Source organism: Dreissena polymorpha, chromosome 11, assembly GCF_020536995.1.
Source record: "Dreissena polymorpha isolate Duluth1 chromosome 11, UMN_Dpol_1.0, whole genome shotgun sequence".
NCBI lineage: Eukaryota > Metazoa > Mollusca > Bivalvia > Myida > Dreissenidae > Dreissena > Dreissena polymorpha.
This window is the reverse complement of record NC_068365.1, coordinates 19,967,481-19,991,854: the sequence shown is the minus strand read 5'-3', so window position 1 is coordinate 19,991,854 and position 24,374 is coordinate 19,967,481. Positions and strand designations below refer to the sequence as shown.

Here is a 24,374-nt window from a genome sequence, read left to right as displayed (position 1 = left end):
TGACCTTGACATAAAGATATTGAAACAATGCCTTCTCAATTAATTTTCAATTAGCTAACCGTATGACCCAATTTACGTTAACATCCTTGAACGGGCATATGAGATATACAACGGACAACAAAACGGTTGCTCTAATAATTGAACTTTAAGTTTGACATTGATTATGCCCTTCCCTGAAATTGTTTATATGGCCTAAACATTAAGCTACCTTCACACACATAGTGAAAATGGTAATGAGAAATGGAGCGACAAGAACATGTTACATACGGCGAAGAGCATGCCATCCTTACTAATGCTTCGTGAAGTGCTTGCCATTTCCAACTGTTTACAGATTATGTGGTATGAGAAAGGAAACATGATTTGTGTCTGACAAAATTAGTTAGTTTGCACTGGTAAGACATTAAGCATTTAAAGATCTTCGGTTCACTTTCACATTATTCTGGCAAACCATTATTTTGCCGTAATATCTTGTATCGATAATTTAAATTGTCTAATCTCACAGCAGAACAGTCTTCTGACTACAACGATTGCTATGAATCGTGATTTCAAAGCGATTGTTGACTGAGATTGAGGGAAATACAACAAAACGACGTTTAATTAGCAAGCAGTTTAAATTGATTAAAGCTGAAAAAATAAGATAAAACAATACCCAAACAGAATACAATGATGAGATAAATGTAATATATAGTGACTATGACTTCAAATACATTTGTAACAAAAATATATATCAAAATATGTTAATCTTAACAATCAATCTTTATTGTGAAAACATAAATGTGAGATGGTTTGGTTGAACAGTAAAAACTTGCGTTGATGTTGTGATATACATGTACAGCTTAACCATAGCAGCTATTAAATCTTGTCTTTACGTAACGTAAGAACGGTGTAAAACTCAGCGCTAGGCAATGTTCTTACTACATATAAAGCTTGTTGTTTCGTTATTTTATTCTATTATTATTTTTGTACAATTCACGCTTGTTTAAGATGTTGCCCCTTTTGGTATTTTTTTAATGGCATACCACTTACAGATAATGTACACACATACCAGAGTGTCTTTAGCAACTCATTACTACAGCATTACACTGTAGAGGTTCAGTAAAATTGTATGTACCTTTCAATGACTACTCGACCTAAAAATTGACAAGAGCCCCAAACACAGTCCAAATATTCCCGTAAAATGCCAGCATATACATTGTTCACCATACATTGTTGCGCCTGCTGAGAATATACCCTGTAAATTATAGAAATGTGCGGACACGTAATGAAGTCGAATGGAAGACACATGTTGGCATCAAAATATAAATGCATAGATGAATACTAATGTATACATGTATGACGTTGAATAGACACCAAAGTAAATATACTGCAGTCATGCTAAATATGTTGAATATAGTTTGCAACATAAAATAACATTGTATAGATGAAACATGCATTAGCATCAAAGCAGCATACAGAAATGTAACTCAATGGTATATACTATACATTTGTATATACACAACATGGTCCACAAGTAGATCTGTGCAGCCTTTAAGCCCTAAGGTTGAATTGACTATCTTAACATCAATTTTACCTTAAAATGGAGAACTTTCTTAAAAGTGTTACTGCCCATTAAAATACTGTATGATTCCAACTTGCCAAATATGCCCTTAAGTGGTATTTGAAACATATAAACTTGTTCAATTTCATTTAACTTATTTGCAAACTCATGTGACAAGATTAAAACAATTTTAAGATGTTTGAAGAGCTCTTTGCATGATAATTCACGAAAATTGGCTATAACAACAATTATCTTTGTTTAGACTAACACAGTTTTGCTTTGCCTCATAGTGAAAGAGTTTGAATAGTTGGTTTGGTAACATTTTTGGTAACAATTTCTTAAATAGTTTAGTCCTAATGAAAACTGTAAACAAACACCTGTCTTGCTATTATCCTAAACAAATACAATGATATATTTTTTGATGGCCATGTGATAACAGCCCAAAATGTTCAAAAATATATATACAGTTCTGTTAAAATATAGACAATAACATACCAATTGAAAATTGTCTCCAGGTGTTTTCAAGCACACAGCTATTCACCGGGCTTCATAAATAAAATTAACTTAAGAAAACTACACTAGCAAATGTCATGACCTAAGTGATTGTCAAATATAAAATCCAAACCAAAACACATACAAAGAAGAGTGTGAAAAGAAACTATTTTAACAATATTATAGTGAACACAGTCTGTGTACAAAACAAACACTCTCCAACTGATCGTTAAGATCATTTTGCCAGCAATACATACACAATCATGCTTCAATTATTTCATATGATATATATTATTATCATATATATTAAATATTACAAAAGAACATTCTACATTGTAAATGAAAGATAATTTTGGTAAAATTTACTTATAAGTAACCTTATACAAACTTATAGAATACGTTTATAACATTTATACTATACGGTATTTAAGAAGAATATATTCAATACAATATAAACATGGTTGCACTCAAAACAAGAGCTGTCTTCTGACATTGTGCTCAACTTTTCTATCAAGGTTTGTTACAATATACCAGCATATCGGTAAATCTTGGTACATTCAAACAATATGTTGTACCAAAATACCGTTTTGCAGTATTACAAAATTACTTACAAGATAATTTAGTACAAAAAGAAACAAGAGCTGTCTCCATCGGAAGACGTACGCCCCCAAAAAACGCTTTTTCGAAACCTAAACGCAGATTTTGAAACCTAAACGCGGATCCTAAGTTCAAGATCAAGGTCTAATGGGTCAAAATGTGTGTGTGTATGGAAAGGCCTTGTCCATACAAATGTATACACATGCATATCAAATATGAAGGTACATCTGAAGCAACATAGAAGTTATGAGCATTTTTCGAAACCTACATGCAAACGTGTGATCGACAGGAGGACAGACAGACAGTGCGATCACTATATGCCCACCTTCAGGGACATAACAACATCCAGGGCTTTCTGAGTTTGATGTCCCGATTTATTGATGGACTTGATGTTGCAAGATGCCCAGTTGGACATCCATAATCAAACAATTGGGACAAAAAGTCAAACAAAAAAACTTGACCTGTCAATATGGTCTTCAATTTAAGCTAATAGTAAAGAAGCAAATAGCCTGCTTCCAATTATTTCTGACATTATTAATAAATGGGGTGTAGCTAGGGATAATAATACATAATTACTTGATAATACATGTATTGCCCATTGAGTGATGTATACATTGTATAACAACAGATACCGTTGTTTAGGGCTGAGTTTTTTTACACACATGATTTGAGGTAGAATAAACTGGTACAAAGATGTAAAAAAAAACATGGTCGATATCGATTGTGATGGTCAGTTTGTTCATTGTTCCCTGTTTTCTTATCTTTAGAAAAACGACAAGTGTTTCTATTTAATGTATTATTGCTTTAATGAGAGCACTTTTTAAGATACATGTAATTATGATGACAAGTTTACTTGAACATCTTGATTTTTTACACATACATCTTTTATCAGAATGAGGAAGAAGAGAATCTGACTCTGATATTACAAAATCAAACAATTTCTCTGATGAATTAAAAGTAAATGTAAACTGTTTTGGGCATATATATATTATATAATTTTATGTACAGGTTTTTCCGTTGTGTTGCAGCCCTAATTGCAGAAACGTTATGTCCCCAAGTCATGCACTCATATCATATGTACGCTTTCTTGTTTTTGAGCTCTTTCCATTTTTCACCAGTATCTCAGTCACACCAAGGTGGTCAGTTTAACTACTCACACTTTGCCTGGGTAACCTTCCTATTACATGTACAAACTGAACTAAAGTGCACATACGTGTGACAGTAATTGACAACTGCCCAACTTAAATCATAGGTAGGGGGAAAATAGCCATAGAAATTGGGCCAGTAATCAAATCCTTGATATCTTTTATTGTAGTCAAGCTCTCTGTCAACTAAAATTTCATATGCAGTAGTTATGGAACATAGGTATGTACATGTAATGATGTAATTGTTGTAAACTAGCATACGCTTTATTGTGATGCTTACACCAACAAACAGGTGAGTAGACTAGCTCAGACTATTTGGTAAAGATGAGCTACATAGAGAACTAAATTACAATCATGGAATGTAAGACATATTAACATAACACAAGAGCACCGCACAACGGGTGCCACGCTGGGCTGCAAAAGCTAGTCAGAATTTTTTTTTTTTTTTAGAGGTAACAGTGACCTTGACCTTTGACCTAGTGACCCAAAACGGGTCTGGCGTGTAGAACTCCTCAAGGTGCATCTACATATGAAGTTTCAAAGTTGTAGGTGGAAGCACTTTGATTTTAGAGCCAATGTAAAGGTTTAAGCAAGACGCCGGTGGACGACGGACAACGAGCACAAGCAGGCTATGAAAATACCTCGGGTTTTCTCCGAAAACAGCCTCGCTAATAATAATAATTGAAGCATTCCATAACGAAACCTGTATTAATGACCAAAAGCTTTAGAATAACATTATTCATTTTCTTGTTGTCAGCATATTTGATTACTGAGGCATTAACATGTAAGCGCTCCTTCCACAAAATATGACAGGCCAAATTTAGCAAAAGTCATGACCAATGTAATTTATACAAGTACCTGTAGTGTCATGAAAGATCATTCATTTTTTGTTCACCACGTGAACCACATATAAATTCTTCCCATCTGCACATTAGTCATGGTATATCAAAACCTCTTCTAATTCATATTTATCCAAATTAAATAATTTGTAAACATCTTCAAATTTTGCATGTTATTCTTGAATCAAATTTTGTTGTACATCGTTAATGGTCAGAAAGTATACCTACACTACAATATAACATGTACATGTACTTAAAAGAAAACCATGACAAATTAGTATTTTAAAATATTTGATAAAACTATATTAATTTTATTGCTTACAGAATATCAACCAAGTGTTAAAACGTAGGGAAGATCTATAATAAAATTGAAAACAAAATAACAACAAATCTACATTATTGAATGGATCGTTTTCAAGTTACAATAACATTAGATAAATAAAATTGTTTTTAAGCTTTTATGTTTGAAATTTTTGTTGAACTATTGCTCATATAATTAATAGGGATTCAGTTAAAAAATGGGGATTTAAAATCCGTTTGAGAAAAATAATTAAAACATTTTAAAATCATTAAAATTGGAGTTGAATTGAAAAAAAACTAATTTGAAAATACCAAAAAATGATTGGATGGTAACATTAAACAAGAGCTGTCAGAGGACAGCGCGCTCGACTATTCGAGTGCTTGACATTATAACGTAAGCCATCATGGGGAAATTGTTCATATTCAATAATTTATTTGACGATCTTTCCTAAAAAAAAAAAGGAAAAAAAAATAAATTGGGGGGGAAGGAGGGGGGGGGGTAGGGGGGGTGAGAGGGGGGTATAATGTGGGGTGGGGTAATTTATTAGATGATGTTTAAAAAAAAATTGGGGGGGGGTAGGGGGGGGTGGGGGGTAGGGGGGGTGGGGGTGAGAGGGGGGTATAATGTGGGGTGGGGTAATTTATTAGTGATGTTTAAAGAAAAAAATGGGAGGGTTGGGGGGGGAAGGGATTCTGGGTTGGGGCGTGGGGTAATGTTTGGGTAGAATCCATTGTGGTATTCAGGTAAGTGTTGTTTTGTCAAAGTAATAATAAAATGTGATCATAAATAAAGAAGTTATTGCAGTTTAAGCAAAATGTTCAATTATCTAAGTGTAAAAGGGGCCATAATTATGTAAAAATGCTTGATACAGTGGTCTGCTCTTGTTTATAAGTTAGGGTCATGTTGGTAAACAAGTATGCAACATATAAAAGCAATATGTCAAAGGATATAGGAAATATTTGGGGTAGTACGCACATTTTAACATAGATTTATCAATAATATGCATGTTCTAAGTATAAAAGGGGCAATAATTATGACAAAATGCTTGAGAGATTTGTCTGCTCTTGTTTATAGGTTGGGGTGATGTTGGTAAACAAGTACGCAAAATATGAAAGCAATATGTCAAGGGACAATGAAAATAAATGGGGTAGTACGAAAACTTTAACATTTGCTGCATATTCAAAGTGGAAAAGGGGCCATAATTATGACAAAATGCTTGATAGAGTTGTCTGCTCTTGTTTATAGGTTGGGGTCATGTTGGTAAACAAGTATGCAAAATACGAAAGCAATATGTCAAGGGAAAAAGAAAATATTTGGGGTAGTACGAAAACTGTAACATTTGCACGCTAACGCTTATGCAGACGCCGGGGTGAGTAGGATAGCTACACTATATATATTTCATATATAATAGTCGAGCTAAAAATTAATCTTACAGGCTTTATACAAGTCTGATGTTTGATATGGTTAAAAAATGTTAGACCATGCACAAAAAGTGATCAATGTAGCATACATTTCTTATAACACATGCAATCACATTATTGCCAATTTTTGTGAATGTTTTCAAAACAAACATACATAAATATACACAACTTACACAGCATAAATAAATGCCACTATTTAATGAGCCTCCTCATGCAAAAATAGGTATTATGCCATATGGTGCTAACCAACCTCCAGACCAGACTGCACTGTACAGTCTGGTTAGGAACCACACTATGATGATTTCAATGTAATGGATAGGAGATCTAGGTGCCACGATGTCAAATAAATGCTAGACTATGATAACAAGTGTTCAATCACTGACAAGGGGTGAAATTTAATGATATAATGGTGTCTAGCAGGAGAAGAACAAAACAAAAGCCTATGCAAAACTATGAACAGATGTGATATGCGCATATATTACCTTATCAATTGTTTGTGTCAATGTTTACATACCAAATTACCAATGCCCTATTTTAATGCATAAGCTGGACAATTATATGTTATTGAGACATCATATACATTTGTATATGTACAATTACACATATTACAGCATACATGTAACTTCTAAATAAATGTATTTTAAACATGCAAACAATGACCCAAAAAGCTACATGCTTTATTTCAGATAACTGTGTGACTTCATTTAATAAAATACTCAATCAGAGTAAAAACAAATCACCAAAATCACCATCTCAACAAATCATTAACAGATAATGCAACACAATAACCCGTGATAAAAAAAGAAACTATGAACACTAATCTTGGATCCAAACATAACTTACGATGAACATGAAAATGGATGTGAAAAATCAAAAAGGCCGTGAAACATGAACTATGACATTTTTTACACATCTGCCTCCATTTTCAACATCTCTCGCGAGTCAATGCTATCACAGAAGATTTCAGTATCATCGTCAAAGTCTTCGTCACTGCGCCGTGTTATCAACGGCCTCATTCCTATATCACCGGTACTATCATTGCCATTATCACACTCTATATCACAGTCTAATGGCACTGATTCTGCAGCGCTAGATTTGCCATTGTAATCACCGTTATTATCACAACTCCCTGAGCCCATACTCACAGTAATATGGTCCTCTCTGACTTCAGGAGTTTTACCCAAAATGCCTCCATCAGCGTGAGTCTCCTCTTGCCAAGCTCTCTGCGAATTCAGTACACCAGACTGTGCCTTTTCAAATGCTGAAGTATAGGAATGTGTCTTGTCTATGCCAGTTGTGGTTTCTGGTGGGTTAATACTGGTTTCGGTACGATGTGTGCTTTTTCTGGAGGATCGGGATTTTGCATGGGCCTCTGGAGTAGATCTACGTGGTTGGACCTTAAGTGAATAACAAAGACTGTCAGCAATATAAGGAATTAAATAAAAAACCTGCTACATGTACATGGTCCATTTAAGATGATCCTTACATCCTTAGTAATTTCATACCATACGAGAGCAAAAGACTATACATTCATTTACCTTTTACCACTTAGATACATGTACGTATTTTGACGCATTTGCAGTCTCTAAGTAAGTTAAATTTAATTAAAAACCTTGCATATTACTAAATTCAAGTTTTAAAAACTTCATTTGCAACCCTTAGATACATGTATAGATACATGTACATGTGAGTATCAAGCAGCATAAAACCTGAACAGACTACCAGTTATTCGCGGGCTTATTATCAGTAATATATCAAATTGATTGTTTCATTATTTGCATGCTATAAGCAAATCAAACTGCTTCCCATATGCCACATTGTTCAACATGATAAAAGTGATGAAAAATCCAAAGAAGAGATTTTCTTATATTAAAAAAAAGCCATAAAATAAGGGAAAATAAGCAAACCAATCATTTCAGAGACATCCAAAAAAGGAATCACAAACATAAACTGTCATATCTAATGAAAATAATTCTGGGTGAAGAATCAAAGGTTAATATAGACTAGTGACCCTGAAAGGCTCCATTTTGACAGAAAAAAACAACACAATTTTAGATACAAAGAATATGAAGATCATTTGATGCCTGCAGAAGCAGTTCAATTTCTTAGCATTTATTCAAAATATGACATTTGTAGATGAATATAAGTTTTTTACCTTATCATCAGAAAATTTTCTGTAACAACTGATAATTATTCATAAAAAGTATTTCAGCTTGATGCATTTGTTTCCTGAAATAAATGGTGTACTACATGTGTTTAAACTTAAAGGAGCATTGATTTTTGGGGCAAACATTTCACTAAGGGCAAGTCAATTTTCAAAGAAATTTGCCCTCTGGGCAGTGGAAGTAAAATCCTTAAGTAAGCGCAGTTTTACTGTGAAATGACAACATTATTTTGAAGTTGTGACATTATAACTACTTCAAAGTTCTCACATATACATGTAAATCACACATTTCCTCGATCTTAGATAAACAATTATAAAGCGGCTTACCTTGGGTTTCTTACCCCTTATGTACAGGAAGTACTTGCTAACACACAAAATGTGTATAAATGAGCTATGCTGTGTGAAACAGGGCTATACAGTATACAGAGACTAACAGGGATGTGTATAAATGAGCTATGCTGTGTGAAACAGGGCTATACAGTATACACAGACTAACAGGGATGTGTATAAATGAGCTATGCTGTGTGAAACAGGGCTATACAGTATACACAGACTAACAGGGATGACACATTCCATCTACATTTAGACTGGATTTTTCTTTAGACGAGACTTCCTTTAAACAAAAATTCTCATCCAGCGGACATTGTCTTTACTGATTAGCCCATGCTTTCTGCACATGCTACTATAAGAAGACATGTTATGCACATGGATAAAGAGCATGGCTCTTATATAGAGAATAACAGGTTACTGTCCCATCGTTTTGTAATATATCAGGCAAGGCTTAGAATAATATAATGGCGAGGCTTGCCAAGCCGTTATTTTATTCGTGCCGAGCCTGATATAAATACACAACGATGGGACAGTAACCTGTTTTTCTGTTTATCATACCACATTTTCTTTAAAATCTGCAAAACAATCTATGTCTTTATATTTAATATGTATGGATCCCCGCTGATTTTGCTGATCCGGCTTTTACACGTTGACATACATGTAGAAACGGCGTTCGAAAAGACAACACGAATAATCGTTTATTTTACGAATGGGAAGAGTTCAACCGCTTTAATTATAAACGTCTTGAATTGGAGATCAGGAATGGACTGCAGCGACAAATTTAATCTAAGAACACACTTCACTGAATAGTTTGGAGACGCCATTTTGGAGATGTGTATTGAAATTGACATTTTGATGATGGTGTCAATAATGACATAAGTGTGTTAAATCATTTGTTTTAATAGTTGAGGATAAGCATACAGTTATCATTTGTCTTGACTTTCTGTACAAAATTTGCGAGTGCAAAGCCTATATCGATATTTAAGATTTATTGCCCCACTGATGACGTCATTTAACTTATGCAGTGCGGGCTGTTGTGATTTTTAAAAAATAAACATTTTTGTGATTTATGACTTTAAACTAGAATAAAATGTGTACTTTCTTGGTATAAAATTGTTTGTTTTGTTGAACCTGATTCATGTTGATAGAAATTGTTGACTTTATTGAAAATCCCACGTAACTCCAAACATTGACTGACTGATACAAGAACTTCCTGTTGACATTGATATAAAAAATATATCAGGCAACGTTATATCAGGCAGATATCAATGCAGTGGTATGATAAAAATAACATATTTCCTCTATGTATGATGAACAGATTATAAAACACTACCTTGAGTTTCTTGCCCCTGGCATACTGGCAGTACTCCCCGATGCATACAGCCAGCATGATGCCCAGATAGAAGGCAAACGTCACAGAGATTGTGATGGCAGCGATCACTCCAGGACTCAAGGCAAGAGTGGTCTTCCCTGAAATAGAGGAACTTGAAGTAAAGTGTGTATATTTTAAAAAGTTGATGAGGTCCCTTTCTATTTAATGTGGTTTTTTTTAGAACCAAGGCTGTGCAACCAATCACTACTGTCCAATTTACTCTACTTTCATAATGTACATGTGTAGCAGCCATTCCTATACATAAACATGTACCAGTCTATTCAGCCATGGGAATATCTTCTTTAAGAAGGTGGTGGGGGGGGGGGGGTTCACAGTTGGTGAGGGGTCTTTCTTATCTGTGCCCTTTTATTATTTTTCAAAAATATTATCTAATTCATTGACAGGAAGAACTGTTATACATTTTGTAATAATTTGGAATAGTTTTAAATAATTATTGTAAAAATGAAATGAAAAAAACAACCAAAATCTGCCCTAGGGATCGCACCAGAGACCTCTAAAAGCATAATATACAGTACATCTACATTGCAACTCACTACCACTACACCATGCATGTATTAATATGTCTATCATACATTGTAGTACTGTAAAATCCCCATGTCTGTACTGCACATTTTTGCTAAATGTTCAATGAAAAGCAGTACAAACACAAATTTTACAATTTTGATTTATGATTTTCAATAAAAGAACATATATACATGTATATTGTTAACATTTTTCTTAATCATGACAGATATTTTGCTTGTTTGAAACTTTGAATGAAATAGCATGTCTATGTGTGCCAAGTGTGAAACCACCTGAGGTCATATTTAATTATTCCACTCAACTGCACAAGTGTAACTTGTATAATATTTATTTTGTGTTCACATAAATATATTAAAACCCATTTGAATGTAATGGCATGTTTATAAGCCAATCTGAGGTCCTATTTTATTCTTCAACTCAAATGCACAAATGTGTAATTGCCTCATCGTTATTTCTTGTTTACAAAAAATATATCTAAACTTAACAAGAGCATCGCATAATGGGTGCCACGCTCGGCTGCGGCTGCAGTTTTTATGAAAAGCTTCATGTCAGAATTATTTTTTTTAGAGGTCACAGTGACCTTGACCTTTGACCTAGTGACCCAAAAATGGGTGTGGCATGTAGAACTCATCAAGGTGCAGCTACATATGAAGCAGACCTGTTTACCCTACCGATTGCTTCTCAGTAGTATGGAGGGCATATCTCAGTAGTTTTGGGCTGTTGTCAGTAGTTTTAAACTGTTCAATCATTTTGAGCATTAAAACGCCATGACTGGGTCACATATCAGTTTAACGGTACATAAAGCATTAGATGAATCTAGTTGCTAATAATTAAATCTGTTAAGTGATTGTTTTGCTTTGATTTGTTACAGCCTGTGTCATTTGGTTTGGAAAAATTAGCGCGATAAACCACGAAATTGGAAAAATTAGTGCGATAAACTATGAAATTGGGAGACATTCAGCATTATACATATGATTATAAGTAACATAATTAAAATTGTTTTAAGTGCATGTTTGACAGCATTTTATATTATAAAGTGCTGCTTCAATGTCTTCTTACAATGACGACAATATTTAGTTAATATCCATACACATGCATATTAACTTGCAATAATCTATAGATTCTTAAATACACCATTTGATCATAAGCTCTTCAAGAATAGCTATTAATTTAAATCAGTATTAAAAAAAAATATATCATAAGGGGAAAACAAACAAATATTGACAAACATCCTTTAGTGTTCTTGTTGTGTTAATGATATATTAAATGGAATTAAAATAATATATTTTATTTGTTTACCCAAAGACCTTCTTTGGTTTACCTTTCAATATTTTGCACTGGACAACCTCAGTTCAATGCTATTTCATTAAACTGTACAGCGTAACAAATATAATAAAGCAGAATACGCATATGAATCTGATTATACACACATCCACTAACATATAAATCAAATCATGTTTGTCTCTTTCCATTTTCGAACGATACTCATCTTATTATAATAAATGCTTTAACTTTGTGAGTAGACAATTTTCCAACACTCGTTTCCATGACACACATTCACTGTGCAGATTTCTGATAAATATTTTTTTTTAATATCAAACGTAGAATGTTGCGTTACTTTACACATGCATAACATTATTCTCTAATGACCATATGATATCCGTTGTTAATTTGAATGGTATTTATTATTTTCGCCGTTAATCGCAATTTCTCGTCTGCTTGCCGCCATCTTGGACGTGTGTAAAAACAGGCGTGCTCAATCCTGATACATCGACTATCGTCAGTATTCTCGGCAATAGAGAGACAGAGATGTGTATACTGGATAGCAACGTAAAATCGTATATATTCAGCTAAATTTGCGAACCAATACGCAAGTCAGTTGTCGTTCGGTGACGACTCGACAAGCTCGATCAGCACTCGTTCCCCGGGAGGCTTGAATGTCAACGTTTTTTAATACGCAGGCGCCAAAATGATTATGATTGATAAATTACCCGTTAAGACCGAAAATATGCAAGTACGATTAAAAACTGAAATTTGACCGTTTTGATCGATGGCTCCGTAGTTTTTCAGTACAAATCCGTAGTGCGTAGTTTAGCCAAATAATCCGTCGTAACTTCGGCGAATCTGTAGAAGTAAACAGTCTGATGAAGTTTCAAAGTTGTAGGTTGAAGCACTTTGATTTTAGAGCCAATGTTCAAAACTTTGACAAAATGTTAAAGTTTTAGCACGACGCGATGGAAACCACACAACGAGCTTCCTATGACAATACCTCGGATTTTCTCCGAAAACAGCCAAGCTAAAAAATAGTAAAATAATACATTGAAGGCTAGGTACCAGTAATATTATACAGAAATATTCATCAACAAGATGTGTTTGTGAAACACAATGTCCCACTATATGATGTTTGACCTTGAAGGATGACCTTGACCTTGTGAAGGATGACCTTGTACTTTCACCACTCAAAATGTGCAGCTCCATGAGATACACATGCATGCCAAATATCAAGTTGCTATCTTCAATATTGCAAAAGTATTCATAAAATAAGCGATTTGGGCCACATAAATTTGACCTCTGACCTTGAAGGATGACCTTGACCTTTCACCACTCAAAATGTGCAGCTCCATGAGATGCACATGCATGCCAAATATCAAGTTGCTATCTTCAATATTGCAAAAGTATTTTTAAAATAAGTGATTTGGGCCACATATATTTGACCTCTGACCTTGAAGGATGACCTTAACCTTGACCTTTCACCACTCAAAATGTGCAGCTCCATGAGATACACATGCATGCCAAATATCAAGTTGCTATCTTCAATATTGCAAAAGTATTCATCAAATGAGCGATTTTGGCCACATATATTTGACCTCTGACCTTGAAGGATGACCTTGACCTTTCACCACTCAAAATGTGCAGCTTCATGAGAATTGAGATACACATGCATGCCAAATATGAAGTTGCTATCTTCAATATAGCAAAAGTTATTGCAAAATGTTAAAGTTGGCGCAAACAGACCAACGTACAGACCAACAGACCAACAGACAGGGCAAAAACATAAGTCCCCCACTACTATAGTGGGGGACATAAAAATTACCAAAATGGCAAGTGGTGTTCTACCAATTCTTACATACATGTATACCTGTACATTGAAGTTGTGTACTCATAAACACACATATTCTTAAATAATAATGGTTTTATCAAAAAGTTTCAACCAATAATAATAAGCAAATAATAAACAAATAGAATTCTCAGACTGTCATGACCAACTGACATTATTATGACCAGTAATTCAGAGCTTTCAAAATGATTGCAATTCAATGAGTCATACATGTAACTCTAGAGATAAAACTTTCAAGAATCAAACTGACAAATTGATCATATGTGCAATATTGGACAAGATTCAAGGCAGCCATATTGTTTGAATCAAATTCAGAATACACCATAATTTTTTTAAGCTTCAAGCATAGTATTTATCTGAGTAATACATGACCCAGCTGTTACATACAATGTACCTTGCCTGATGATTTCAGAGAAGGCATATTACATTGATGCAATGAGTTTCTTACAGGTAAATATCTACCAAACAGCCCTGATATGTTTTTCTGGATCTATGAATTTCAAATATTTGCATATAAAAACAAAGTAAAGATAAAACTTAAATAAATCAGATAATCCCTAGCATAACCAGGTCTTTGAGCATCAAAACTCTGTATTTCTACTCTTTAACAGTTCTACATTACATTTAAAAAATATGTGAAAGACAAACCATCAATTGAGAATTATTGAACTAGGTTAGCAAACAAAGGTACTTATGCCATTGTGAACATGACCGGTTAACACTTACAAAAACAGCCAAATAAGTCCTGCTGTTGAAATAAAATTTAACTTGAAAAACTAGTGGCCCATTTTTCTTCTTACATAAACCTATTGTTTCAAAAGTTATACACTCTCATCTTTTCAATTCATAAAAACTGCTGTGGGGATGGAGTAGTATAATCAAATTTATTTTTTTACAAATTCAGACAGGTGGAAATTTGACAAGCCAATTGATTCCAGGTACATGGGTTAATATATCAAAGATTTTTGACAAACATATGTAGACTCAGACCTACCTGCCCCATCGTTCAATATAATGGTAGAGTTGACCACAACCAAGGGATCAACAGACATTGGTGGGTGGGGGGTTGAAGCCTCTTACACATAAGGAGCGGAGCTTGGACGTCTACCTGCATTAAACACCTTAAAAAATAAAATAATAATCATAAGTATAATCAAATTTGAAAAAATTTGGCATAGTCCCTACAAATAACAGAAGTGTAATTTTGGAAACACCCCTTCCCATGATGGGCTATCTCACAGGTTTCATAAATAAATCCAGCATGGTTTGAAACAAGAGGGCCTAAAAGGCCCAAAGTCTCTCAACTGACATACAAAGGAACTGACCTATTCTGTGCAGCCAAAAACATCATTAGAACAAATGTTCTTATCAAGTTTCATGGAGAATGAACTATAAATGTAACTTTCAGAGTGTGAACAAGGTTTTACTATAGCAATTGAATATAAGGAAAAATGCTCCGCCCTGTGGCGGCGATGTTTTTCAATCAATCGAAACCATTTTTGAACTCGGCCAAGATATCCCCGAAAACGCCAACTTGACGTATTTCGAGACCATTTTAACTTGCGGCCCATTTGACTTCTCAATCATTGACTGGTTTAAATATTTAACTTTACATTCGTACATTAAATACGTGTACCGGTATGTTACTGCGAAATATAAACCAGTCTGAATTTTCATACGCTTCCGGCAATATTTGCCATGAGTCACAATAGTATGTATTACAGAAAGAAATTAAAGCCTAGTGAAGTCAAAAGCAAATCATAATGCGTTTTTGGCTTGGTAAAACGTTCGGCGTCTGTTTCGTCCACCCATTCCCCTCAATACACTGCAACAAAAATAAGCACTTAGTGCTCTGATAAGGCTATGCAGCCAGAGGTGTCTGGACTCTCATCAGCCCAGAAAGACGCCATTCTTGATATATTTAAAGCAGATAAAAACAGAGAACTCAGCTGTCTGTAACATTCTGTGTTCTGATATCATGTTGTTGTTTGTGCAAGTCTGTGAATAAAAGTTTATGTTGCTTTCCTGTGTCATTTAAAGCTGACAAAAGTTAAACAAAGTAAGTAAAATACCATTCTTCAATTCATAACTTGATTTTTCCCAATAGGAAGATTGTGTGACTCATTTTTTTCCCAATTTGGTGATTTCACAGTGTGAAAAATTCCCAATGGCATGGGTACCGGACCCATTACCAATTCGGTGAAAAAAATCACTGTCAGCAGACCAGAACCATTTTCGAACTCATTCAAGATATCATTAAACCAAAGGTTCTGACCATGATTCATGTAGATTGGACGATAAATGTGACTAAGAGTGTAAGCAAGTTTTTGCTATAGCCATATAAGGAAAGATGCCCTGCCCCCTGGTGGCCATATGATTCAACCAACCAGAACAATTTTCAAACTTGTCCAAAATATAATAGGGACAAATCTTCTGACCAAACTTCATGAAGATCAGACAATAAATGTGGCATCTAGAGTGTTTTAAAACAAGGTTTAAATATAGCCATTTAAAGCCAAATAAGGAAAAATGCCACGCCTTCTGGAAGCCAGATTTTTCAAGAAAACAGTTATCAATCATTCTTCTTCTTCTTCTTCCATGTAATGGCCACCTTCAACTGACTGACGATTATTGCCATGGTGCGCATAAGAGTTTAAAGAAAAAGTAAGAGTAAAAGTGTAAAGTATATACAGTGTGAGATAAAAGACGAAGGGGAAGTTATATAAAGTGTTTGGCTACACTAGGCGACCAGTGATTTCTGCAGTGATTCTCGCATCACCGCAATCGATGCAACGTGACAAATCGCTGTGATTCCGCGCGACAAGAAAATTTCGGTGATGTCTCAGCGATTCCACAGTGACCGTCGCGCGATGTATCTCACTGTAAGGCAATCAGCGCGAATCACCGTGAACCGCTGTGATTCACCTTTTTCGCGATGAAAAGAAGTCGGCAGCATGGGAATCGGAAATATGCATTCCGAAAACTAGGATACATTGTAAACAAGACTATTGCCAAGCAATATATGTCCCCTACCGGTTCCACCATTGTCAGAATATTTTTTTTATTTGTTGCCATAGCAACCAGAATTTTTGACGTAGGAACAAAATAAAATGATGTGCATAGTGTCCATATTGCCATCTACCCATGTTTCAAGTTTCATGAAAAAATATTAAGAACTTTAAAAGTTATCGCAGGATCCAGAAAAGTGTGACAGACTCACGGACCGACGGACACACGGACCGACGGACTGACGGACACACAGAGCGCAAACGATAACTCCCCTCAGGTGAAACGAAAATAACCAAAATAACAAGGCTATTGTCAAGCAATATGGTCCCCTACCGGCTCACCATTGTCAGAAATTCCACCATTTAAAGAATTTTTTTTTGACGTAGGAACAAAATGAAATGACGTGCATAATCTCCATATTGCCATCACTCCATGTTGAAAGTTTCATGAAAAAATATGAAGAACTTTTTAAGTTATCGCAGGATCCAGAAAAATGTGACGGACAGACAGACTGACTGACACACAGAGCGCAAACCATAAGTCCCCTCCGGTGTCACCGGTAGGGGACAATAAATATTCAGCCCATTGGGAATTGGCAAAAAATCACTCCGCAAACAGGGAAATCTGAAATTCGGCAATCTGGTACAAAGATGGCGACGATCACAGCTTCAGTGCTTTATCCCTCTGTTTAACCAATTTTAATTGCTTAGAGGTTAAACGACCTTCGACAGCTAATTAGTGATGATCTGTTGTGTAATGTCAATAAAGGTGTGAAAGACTCGATATGATTTGGTTTATATACATGAATTGGCGAAACACTGATGTCACGGATATCCACTGCGATCACGGCGAATCACGGCAAATCAGCGCGAAGATTATCTTGCTCTCGTGCGACAGCGGAGTGACGAATCACGTGAAATCTCGGTGATTTTCCACTCAACAATCAAACTGTCCACCGTGACTCCGCGAATAAGGCAAAAATCACGGGTCGCGTAGTGTAGTTGAAATCTGAAGGTTTCAACTGAGCCAGCTAACAGGATGGCCGGTGGAAGGTTGTTCCATTCCCTGATGGTTCTGGGGAAGAATGATTGTTGGCGATAGAGGGTACTGCAGTATGGGATGTGGAAGTAAAATATATTATTTGTTGGTTCCAACTTGTTTAGATTTGGTTGGGTTGATTTTTGGTTGGTATGTGTACTCGGGTATTAACAATTTTATAAAACAGTGTTAGTTGTGCTTCTTTTCATCGATCTTGGAGGGATTTCCACTGAAGGTCTTTTAGCATATCTATAACGCTGAGTGTAGGACAAAAGCCCTCTCACATTAGCCCCTAGGACAAAAGCCCCTTAGGATATTAGCCCCCTAGGACAAAAGCCCCTTCGGACAAAAGCCCCTTAGGACGTTAGACCCTACCTATTTTTAAATTCATTCTATGTATTTAATTTCTTTTTTTTTTAAGTAAATGCAATTAAAAAATAGAAAATGATATCCATATCAAGATGACATTAAGTTACACCAATAGTAAAAGTCTTGTCACCTTGTTATAATGAAATAATACATTTGTAAATATGCAATTTTCATTGTATCATGTAGTTAACATCTGTCAAATTAAAAAATACTTCATAGTTAATTAATAAACCACCAATAGTAATTGTAAAATAGTAAAGAAATTGTGAAAACCTTAACATATTTATAAGTATTTACATATAAAATTTTAAAAAATGAAATAAAAATACGTTTTAAAACACCTAGGGGCTAATGTCCGTGTGTTCACTTTTTTAAAGGGGCTATTGTCCAAGGGGCTTTTGTCCTAGGGGCTTATGTCCAAGAGGGCTTTTGTCCGTTTTGTGAGCGATTATGGTATCTGTTTTTGATGTATCTAGCTCCTGGGCGTTTGATCATTTCCAGTCTCTCCGTGTCTCCCTTTCATTGGGACAAATCTTCTGACCAAATTTCATGAAGATCGAACAATAAATATTGCCTCTACAGTGTTAACAAGGCAAATGTTGATGATGCATGACTGACAAAAGACTGCAATTGTGTTTATGAAGGGGTGTATATGTACTCCCAGAGCTGCAATAGCAAAAAATATCAATGGCTCTGGGAGTACGTTTATATGGACTAGGGTGTTGATATAAATTATCTTAATTGGTTGTCAGTTCTTTTGCTTCAGAGATATGACTACCTTGATTTTACGCTTTGTAAAGAGTTTGTCACAGTATACAAGGAACGTTTTTTTCTATTCAACAGATAGCTACTATTTAGCATCCAAACTTCAGGCTGATTATTAGATGTCATGATGGAAAAACTTGTTAGAGACTGTATACATGTAGTTTGATACATGTACATGAACTCAAATAACATGTTTTCAAATTCTCAATTTGGTTTCCGTTCTTTACGTACGTATGCTAGACGAGTCGAGGGTAACAGCTTTGACTGTATTTATTATGATTTTAGCAAGGCATTTGATACAGTACCACACACCCGATTGATGAAGAAATTAGAGTCTTATGGTATAAATGGCAAAATTTTGAACTGGGTAAAAGCTTTTCTTACTAACAGGAAACAACAATTTATTGTAAATAAAAGTAAATCTGAATGGTGCAATGTTACAAGCAGCATACCACAAGGAAGTGTTTTAGGGCCCATGCTTTTCTTAGTTTCAGGTCAGGGTTGGCATAAAACCCCTGTTTTATAGTAATATTGACCGGCCCGGGCGGGTAATACTGGGAAAACCCGGGTTTTACTGGGCAATAGTGGGCAATACTGGGTAATAAAGATATTGCAATATTGTATAACTTATACGATAATAATGAGTTTGTACATATTAAAAGAACATATCTATTAGCAATTTTTTAACTATTAGTTACATTGTCAACTTCTAATTCATCTGAAAACATATTCATAATTCCTACTCATTTTCATGAAAATGGAAATTCTTTTTCTTTGTCTGTTTGGATGGGCATTACTTGGGTATCTAAGATATTACACAATTATAAAACAGCACAACTTGCTTAATGATAAAAATGATTTAGTACATAACAGAAAATAACTATTAATTTTAGTAATTCTATTCTATTATTTACACTGTCAACTTCTACTTCATATGGATGCATATTAATAATTACTTTTTTTCTGCAAAAAAAGTGCAATTCATTTTGTGTTTGTATTGGATGGTTTGGATGGGCTTTAATGGGATAATAAAGATATTACACAATTATATAACTTATATAATTATTAGTCTATATAAAAACATATCCATTAATTATTAATAATTAGAAACTATTTGTTACATTTTAACCAACTATATCATGTGGAAAGTTTGGAATCCTAATAATACTTTCTTATATTTACATAAATGAAATTCAATTTAATGGTCTTTATGCACAATACTGGGTATAACTTGGTATCTGTGTTTTATCTGATTTACATTTTATTAACTCACTTACATTATTTTTCTAAAAAATGATATGATATGTAACAGAATGGTATTTATGAAGGAAAAGGGAAATGGGTAGAGACATGAGGGATTATACATGTAATATTATATATCTTTTTGTTATCATTCAAATAATTTAGTTGATCTCATGTTGCATTAAGACTCATGCCCCAATTTAGTGTTTCAAATTATTGACACAGTTTTGTGTCATCATTTATGACACTCACACAGTTTGTACAACTAACAATAACACTGGGCCACTTAGATAAACATTGGACATATTTGGGCCACATAAGGGCCCTATAATGGCCAGACAAAGGCCCTCTAACTGTTTATTAGGGGCCAAAAAAGATACACAGACTAGTGCCAATTAGGGCCCTTCCATAAACTGTGAAAACATGCTTTGATTGCTACAGTAAGTTACCTGTTAATTGTGTTTCAATATAAAAAAGTATTCAATATTCAATGTGATGATACAAAACTATTCAATATTACACAATCAAGACCAAATTCAAAGAGCCAATGACAAATTATGTCATTGGAGTGACACTTGGCTTCTAAAATTTAACAATGAAAAATGTGGAGTAATACATTATGGAAAAAAATAACCCAAAGAAGACTTATTTGCTTGGAACAGGATCCGAAAGAAATAAAATTTCAAGTAAAACGCATGAAAGGGATTTAGGGATTATATTCAGTCCTGATTTGAAATTTAGAGAACATATGAACCAGTGTATAAATAAAGCCAACAGCCAAATAGGACTAATTAGAAGGACTTTTCTTCACATTACTACAAAACAACTAAGGAAATTACACAAGTCGTTAATCAGGGCTCTAGGAGAAGTGCCCTTCCGGAGAACTGCCCCCCCAAAGATTTTTCACTGGGCGGAGAACTGCCCCCTCACTGTTTTTTTATAGGGCGGAGAACTGCCCCCCTGCTGATTAATAAGGGGCGGAGAACTGCCCCCCTGTCAGAATTGATGACCCTGAGAAGTGCCCCCTAATTAAAGAAATTTCGCGGCGATAAATAAAGCGAGTATTATAATGACAATAACGCCAGTAACTTTCTTGCTATTATGTCTGGAAATTGAGTGAAATTTCAAAAGTAATATAAAGTTGTACAAGTAATAAATGTTATAAAACGGCAAAAAAAAAAACTGCCTCGGTATGGACGTCGCCATCTTGATAATCACGTGATTTTCGTCTATGTGAACAAAGAAAAACAAATCACTTTTTGCTAATAAAAAGTTTTCACGGCTGAATTATTTGATATTTTCCCCCTAATTAAAACAAACAATTAGCATGCAATTTAATCCATCCTTATGCAAGCTGAAAACAATAGTTTATTTGTTTGTTTTCGCCAATTACGGATTTCGACGGTTCAATATAATAAACCCGTATGCGGCTTTATTCAAAGCTAACAAGTTCTTAACAATTATGGTCGGTCCGGTCTACCATTAAAAGATTGCGGTGCTTATCGTTAACTGTAACAAGTTCTCTGCCTGCCTAATTAGCTGCTAATTAAAGCAACTGTTACCGATTTTGTTTGTTTGGAATGTCGACATGATCTGCTCAAAATGCAAACTGTTGCCGTAATATGTATAAAATGCAACGTAGACTGTCGATTATCACTATAACCATTGCATCAATTATGGAGTTCATAAGAAGTCAGAGAGGCGCTGCAAAGCTTTGTTATGAAGGGTTCACGTACACAAAGAAAAAGGAGACGAAGTCGACGATGCGATGGGAATGTTCCCAGCATCGAAGCGAGAATTGCAAGGCAACCGCCACTACGGACAATCCAGTAAGTTAATTATTAATAATTATAAATAAATATTATTAGTATAAAATAATTTAATAACTTAATGAATCAGAAACGACCAATGTATTTATTAGAATATTAAAGAATATTACATTTACTGCATTAAGGCATTTACTGAAATTTAACTCATTTAAGTCTGGTGACGGATTTAGTAGTACATTGCAAAACCAAGTATGTTTTATTTTCATTTGATGTTTTCTTTATAGCCAACACGGGTGATTTCATCAACAGATCACGGCCACGTCAACGACAAATTCTACGTGGAGGCGTTGAAGGTGCGAGAAGAAATCACAGCCGTGGTGATCTCGAACTAAACAACATAAATAAATTGATTATAAATTTGACTTCACTTCACTTTTTTCTTCAAGTCAGCTAAATTATTACCTTTGCTTTGCCTATAGATTTACTTTTTTATACGTAAATTTACGTTTTTGTTCCATGGGTCAATACTATCTTTATAATGTTAATTAATTCCGATGTAACTTTTTCTCCATAAGTACTGAGTTGCACGTCTATATTTAGTTGCAACACATGACCAGTATTAACACGCACGCGTTTCTTGTGTGGATCTCGACTATGTTTCGCGCTCTAATTAAAACACGACTTTTACATGGCATTCATGTATAGTGAGTGGTGCAGATGCGTACCAAGGGCCTTAAATAGTATTATCACATGCCTCTAGACAATTTGTGTTATTCAGTTCGATAAATGGTAATATACTTGTACTGAAATTAAATTGTTACCGGATAAAATGTGTATGGCGATAACGTAAAATTACCCGTAAGTATTGTTTTCACTACGTAACTAATAACTAATATGACACCGGGGGGGGGGGCAGTTCTCTGCCCCTACAGATTTGATGGGGGGGGGGGGGGGGGCAGATATCCGCCTTCTAAATTCTGACAGAGGGGGCAGTTCTCCGCCCCTACCGATTTGATGGGGGGGCACCTCTCCGCCACCAAACTCAAGAATAAATCTTGTAGAAAGGACATCAGAAAATACTTCTTTTCTCAGAGAGTGATAGATCAGTGGAATAATCTACTGGAATTCGTTGTTACTGCGCCATCCCTGAATACTTTTAAGACAGATTGGACAAATACATTGGTGACAAAATGTACTCAGTTATACCGGAGACTACCTGGGTTAACGAACATGAGGGGGCTATTAGAAGCTGATCCAGCTTGCGGCCCTAACCGGATATGTATGTATTGTATGTATGGTATTAAATAAACTTATTAAATTTGCTACAAAAATTAAAATGTTTAGATTTTGATAGAACCATTATTACATGATCTTCATTTCTCCAATGGCAACAACTTTTTACATTTGGCGAAAGTAAGAGGCGAAAACCCTGAAAATGATTCATTGATGAACATGATTGATCATTCGATGATTAATCGTTTGCTTTTTGAAAAGCAAAAGCACTGAAAAGGTTCTTTTTCCATTTAATTAAGCTGTTACCTGAGATTGTTAGCTTTAGAACTATTCAAATCAATAATAAAAAGACCCAAAACTTCGTTCTATTACTTTACTTAACCGAATCAAAAATAATTACCTACCCTTTTTCCAAAAATTAATTCCAATGTTTACATTTGTTTGGAACGACGACGATTTTAATCTTTTGAAGGGAGGTAACTGATGTTAAAATAATATTGCAACATAAATATCGCACACAAAAAGTCAAGGTTACACTCCACTACAATTTTGCGTCTTCTATTAATCTTGGACAGTGTTTCCTCTGGGACATTGGTCGCCATCCAGCTTCCTCAAGGCGTCTACCCCCAGTTTTCCATCAGCTAAGCATCTGCATCCAGGTTTCGGGCGCCATGAGCGTATACGAGTAATTTTAGTCCAAGAATCAACAGTTGTTATTGTTACCAAGTCACATTTCCTTGGACACGTTTTTTTGACACTATCTTTAGAAAGATTAAAATGGCAAGTAAAAGGAACATCACATGAGCAAAGAAACTCCATTTTATGTATGCTTGATTCAAAAGTTGAATGTAACAACTGCATCACACGGAGCATAGTAAACGTATTAAAAAAAATAAACGTTCGGAGCATTCTGAACATCACTATCGTTGCAGCACTACACTGGCGATATCGCAATGCCCAACTACATTTCAGGTGGAAAAGATCGTGTACGATGCAGTGGTTTGATACACAGCCTTGGCTGAAATCTGATTATTCTAAGACCGTGCTTTCTGCATCCCTATCATACTTGAACCTAGCGTCGCTATTTAAT

At 35.0% G+C, this 24,374-nt stretch overlaps 2 protein-coding genes across 2 annotated transcripts in view; both read right to left on the bottom strand.

Moving 5' to 3' along the window:
- Positions 1-23,758, bottom strand: part of LOC127850240 (uncharacterized) — a 155,941-nt gene extending 132,183 nt beyond the window's left edge. Inside the window, exon 1 of the mRNA XM_052383119.1 lies at positions 23,689-23,758. The gene's annotated coding sequence lies outside the window, so the exon portion shown is untranslated. The remainder of the gene's footprint in view (positions 1-23,688) is intronic.
- LOC127850241 (uncharacterized) lies at positions 5,560-23,756 on the bottom strand. Its single transcript, XM_052383121.1, has 4 exons — positions 23,685-23,756; positions 14,854-14,980; positions 10,160-10,296; positions 5,560-7,729 (listed from the first exon to the last, which is right to left on the bottom strand). The coding sequence occupies exons 2-4, from the start codon at positions 14,909-14,911 to the stop codon at positions 7,238-7,240; spliced, it is 687 nt and encodes a 228-aa protein (XP_052239081.1). The 5' UTR covers positions 14,912-14,980; positions 23,685-23,756; the 3' UTR covers positions 5,560-7,237.
- Positions 23,759-24,374: the final 616 nt, after the last annotated feature.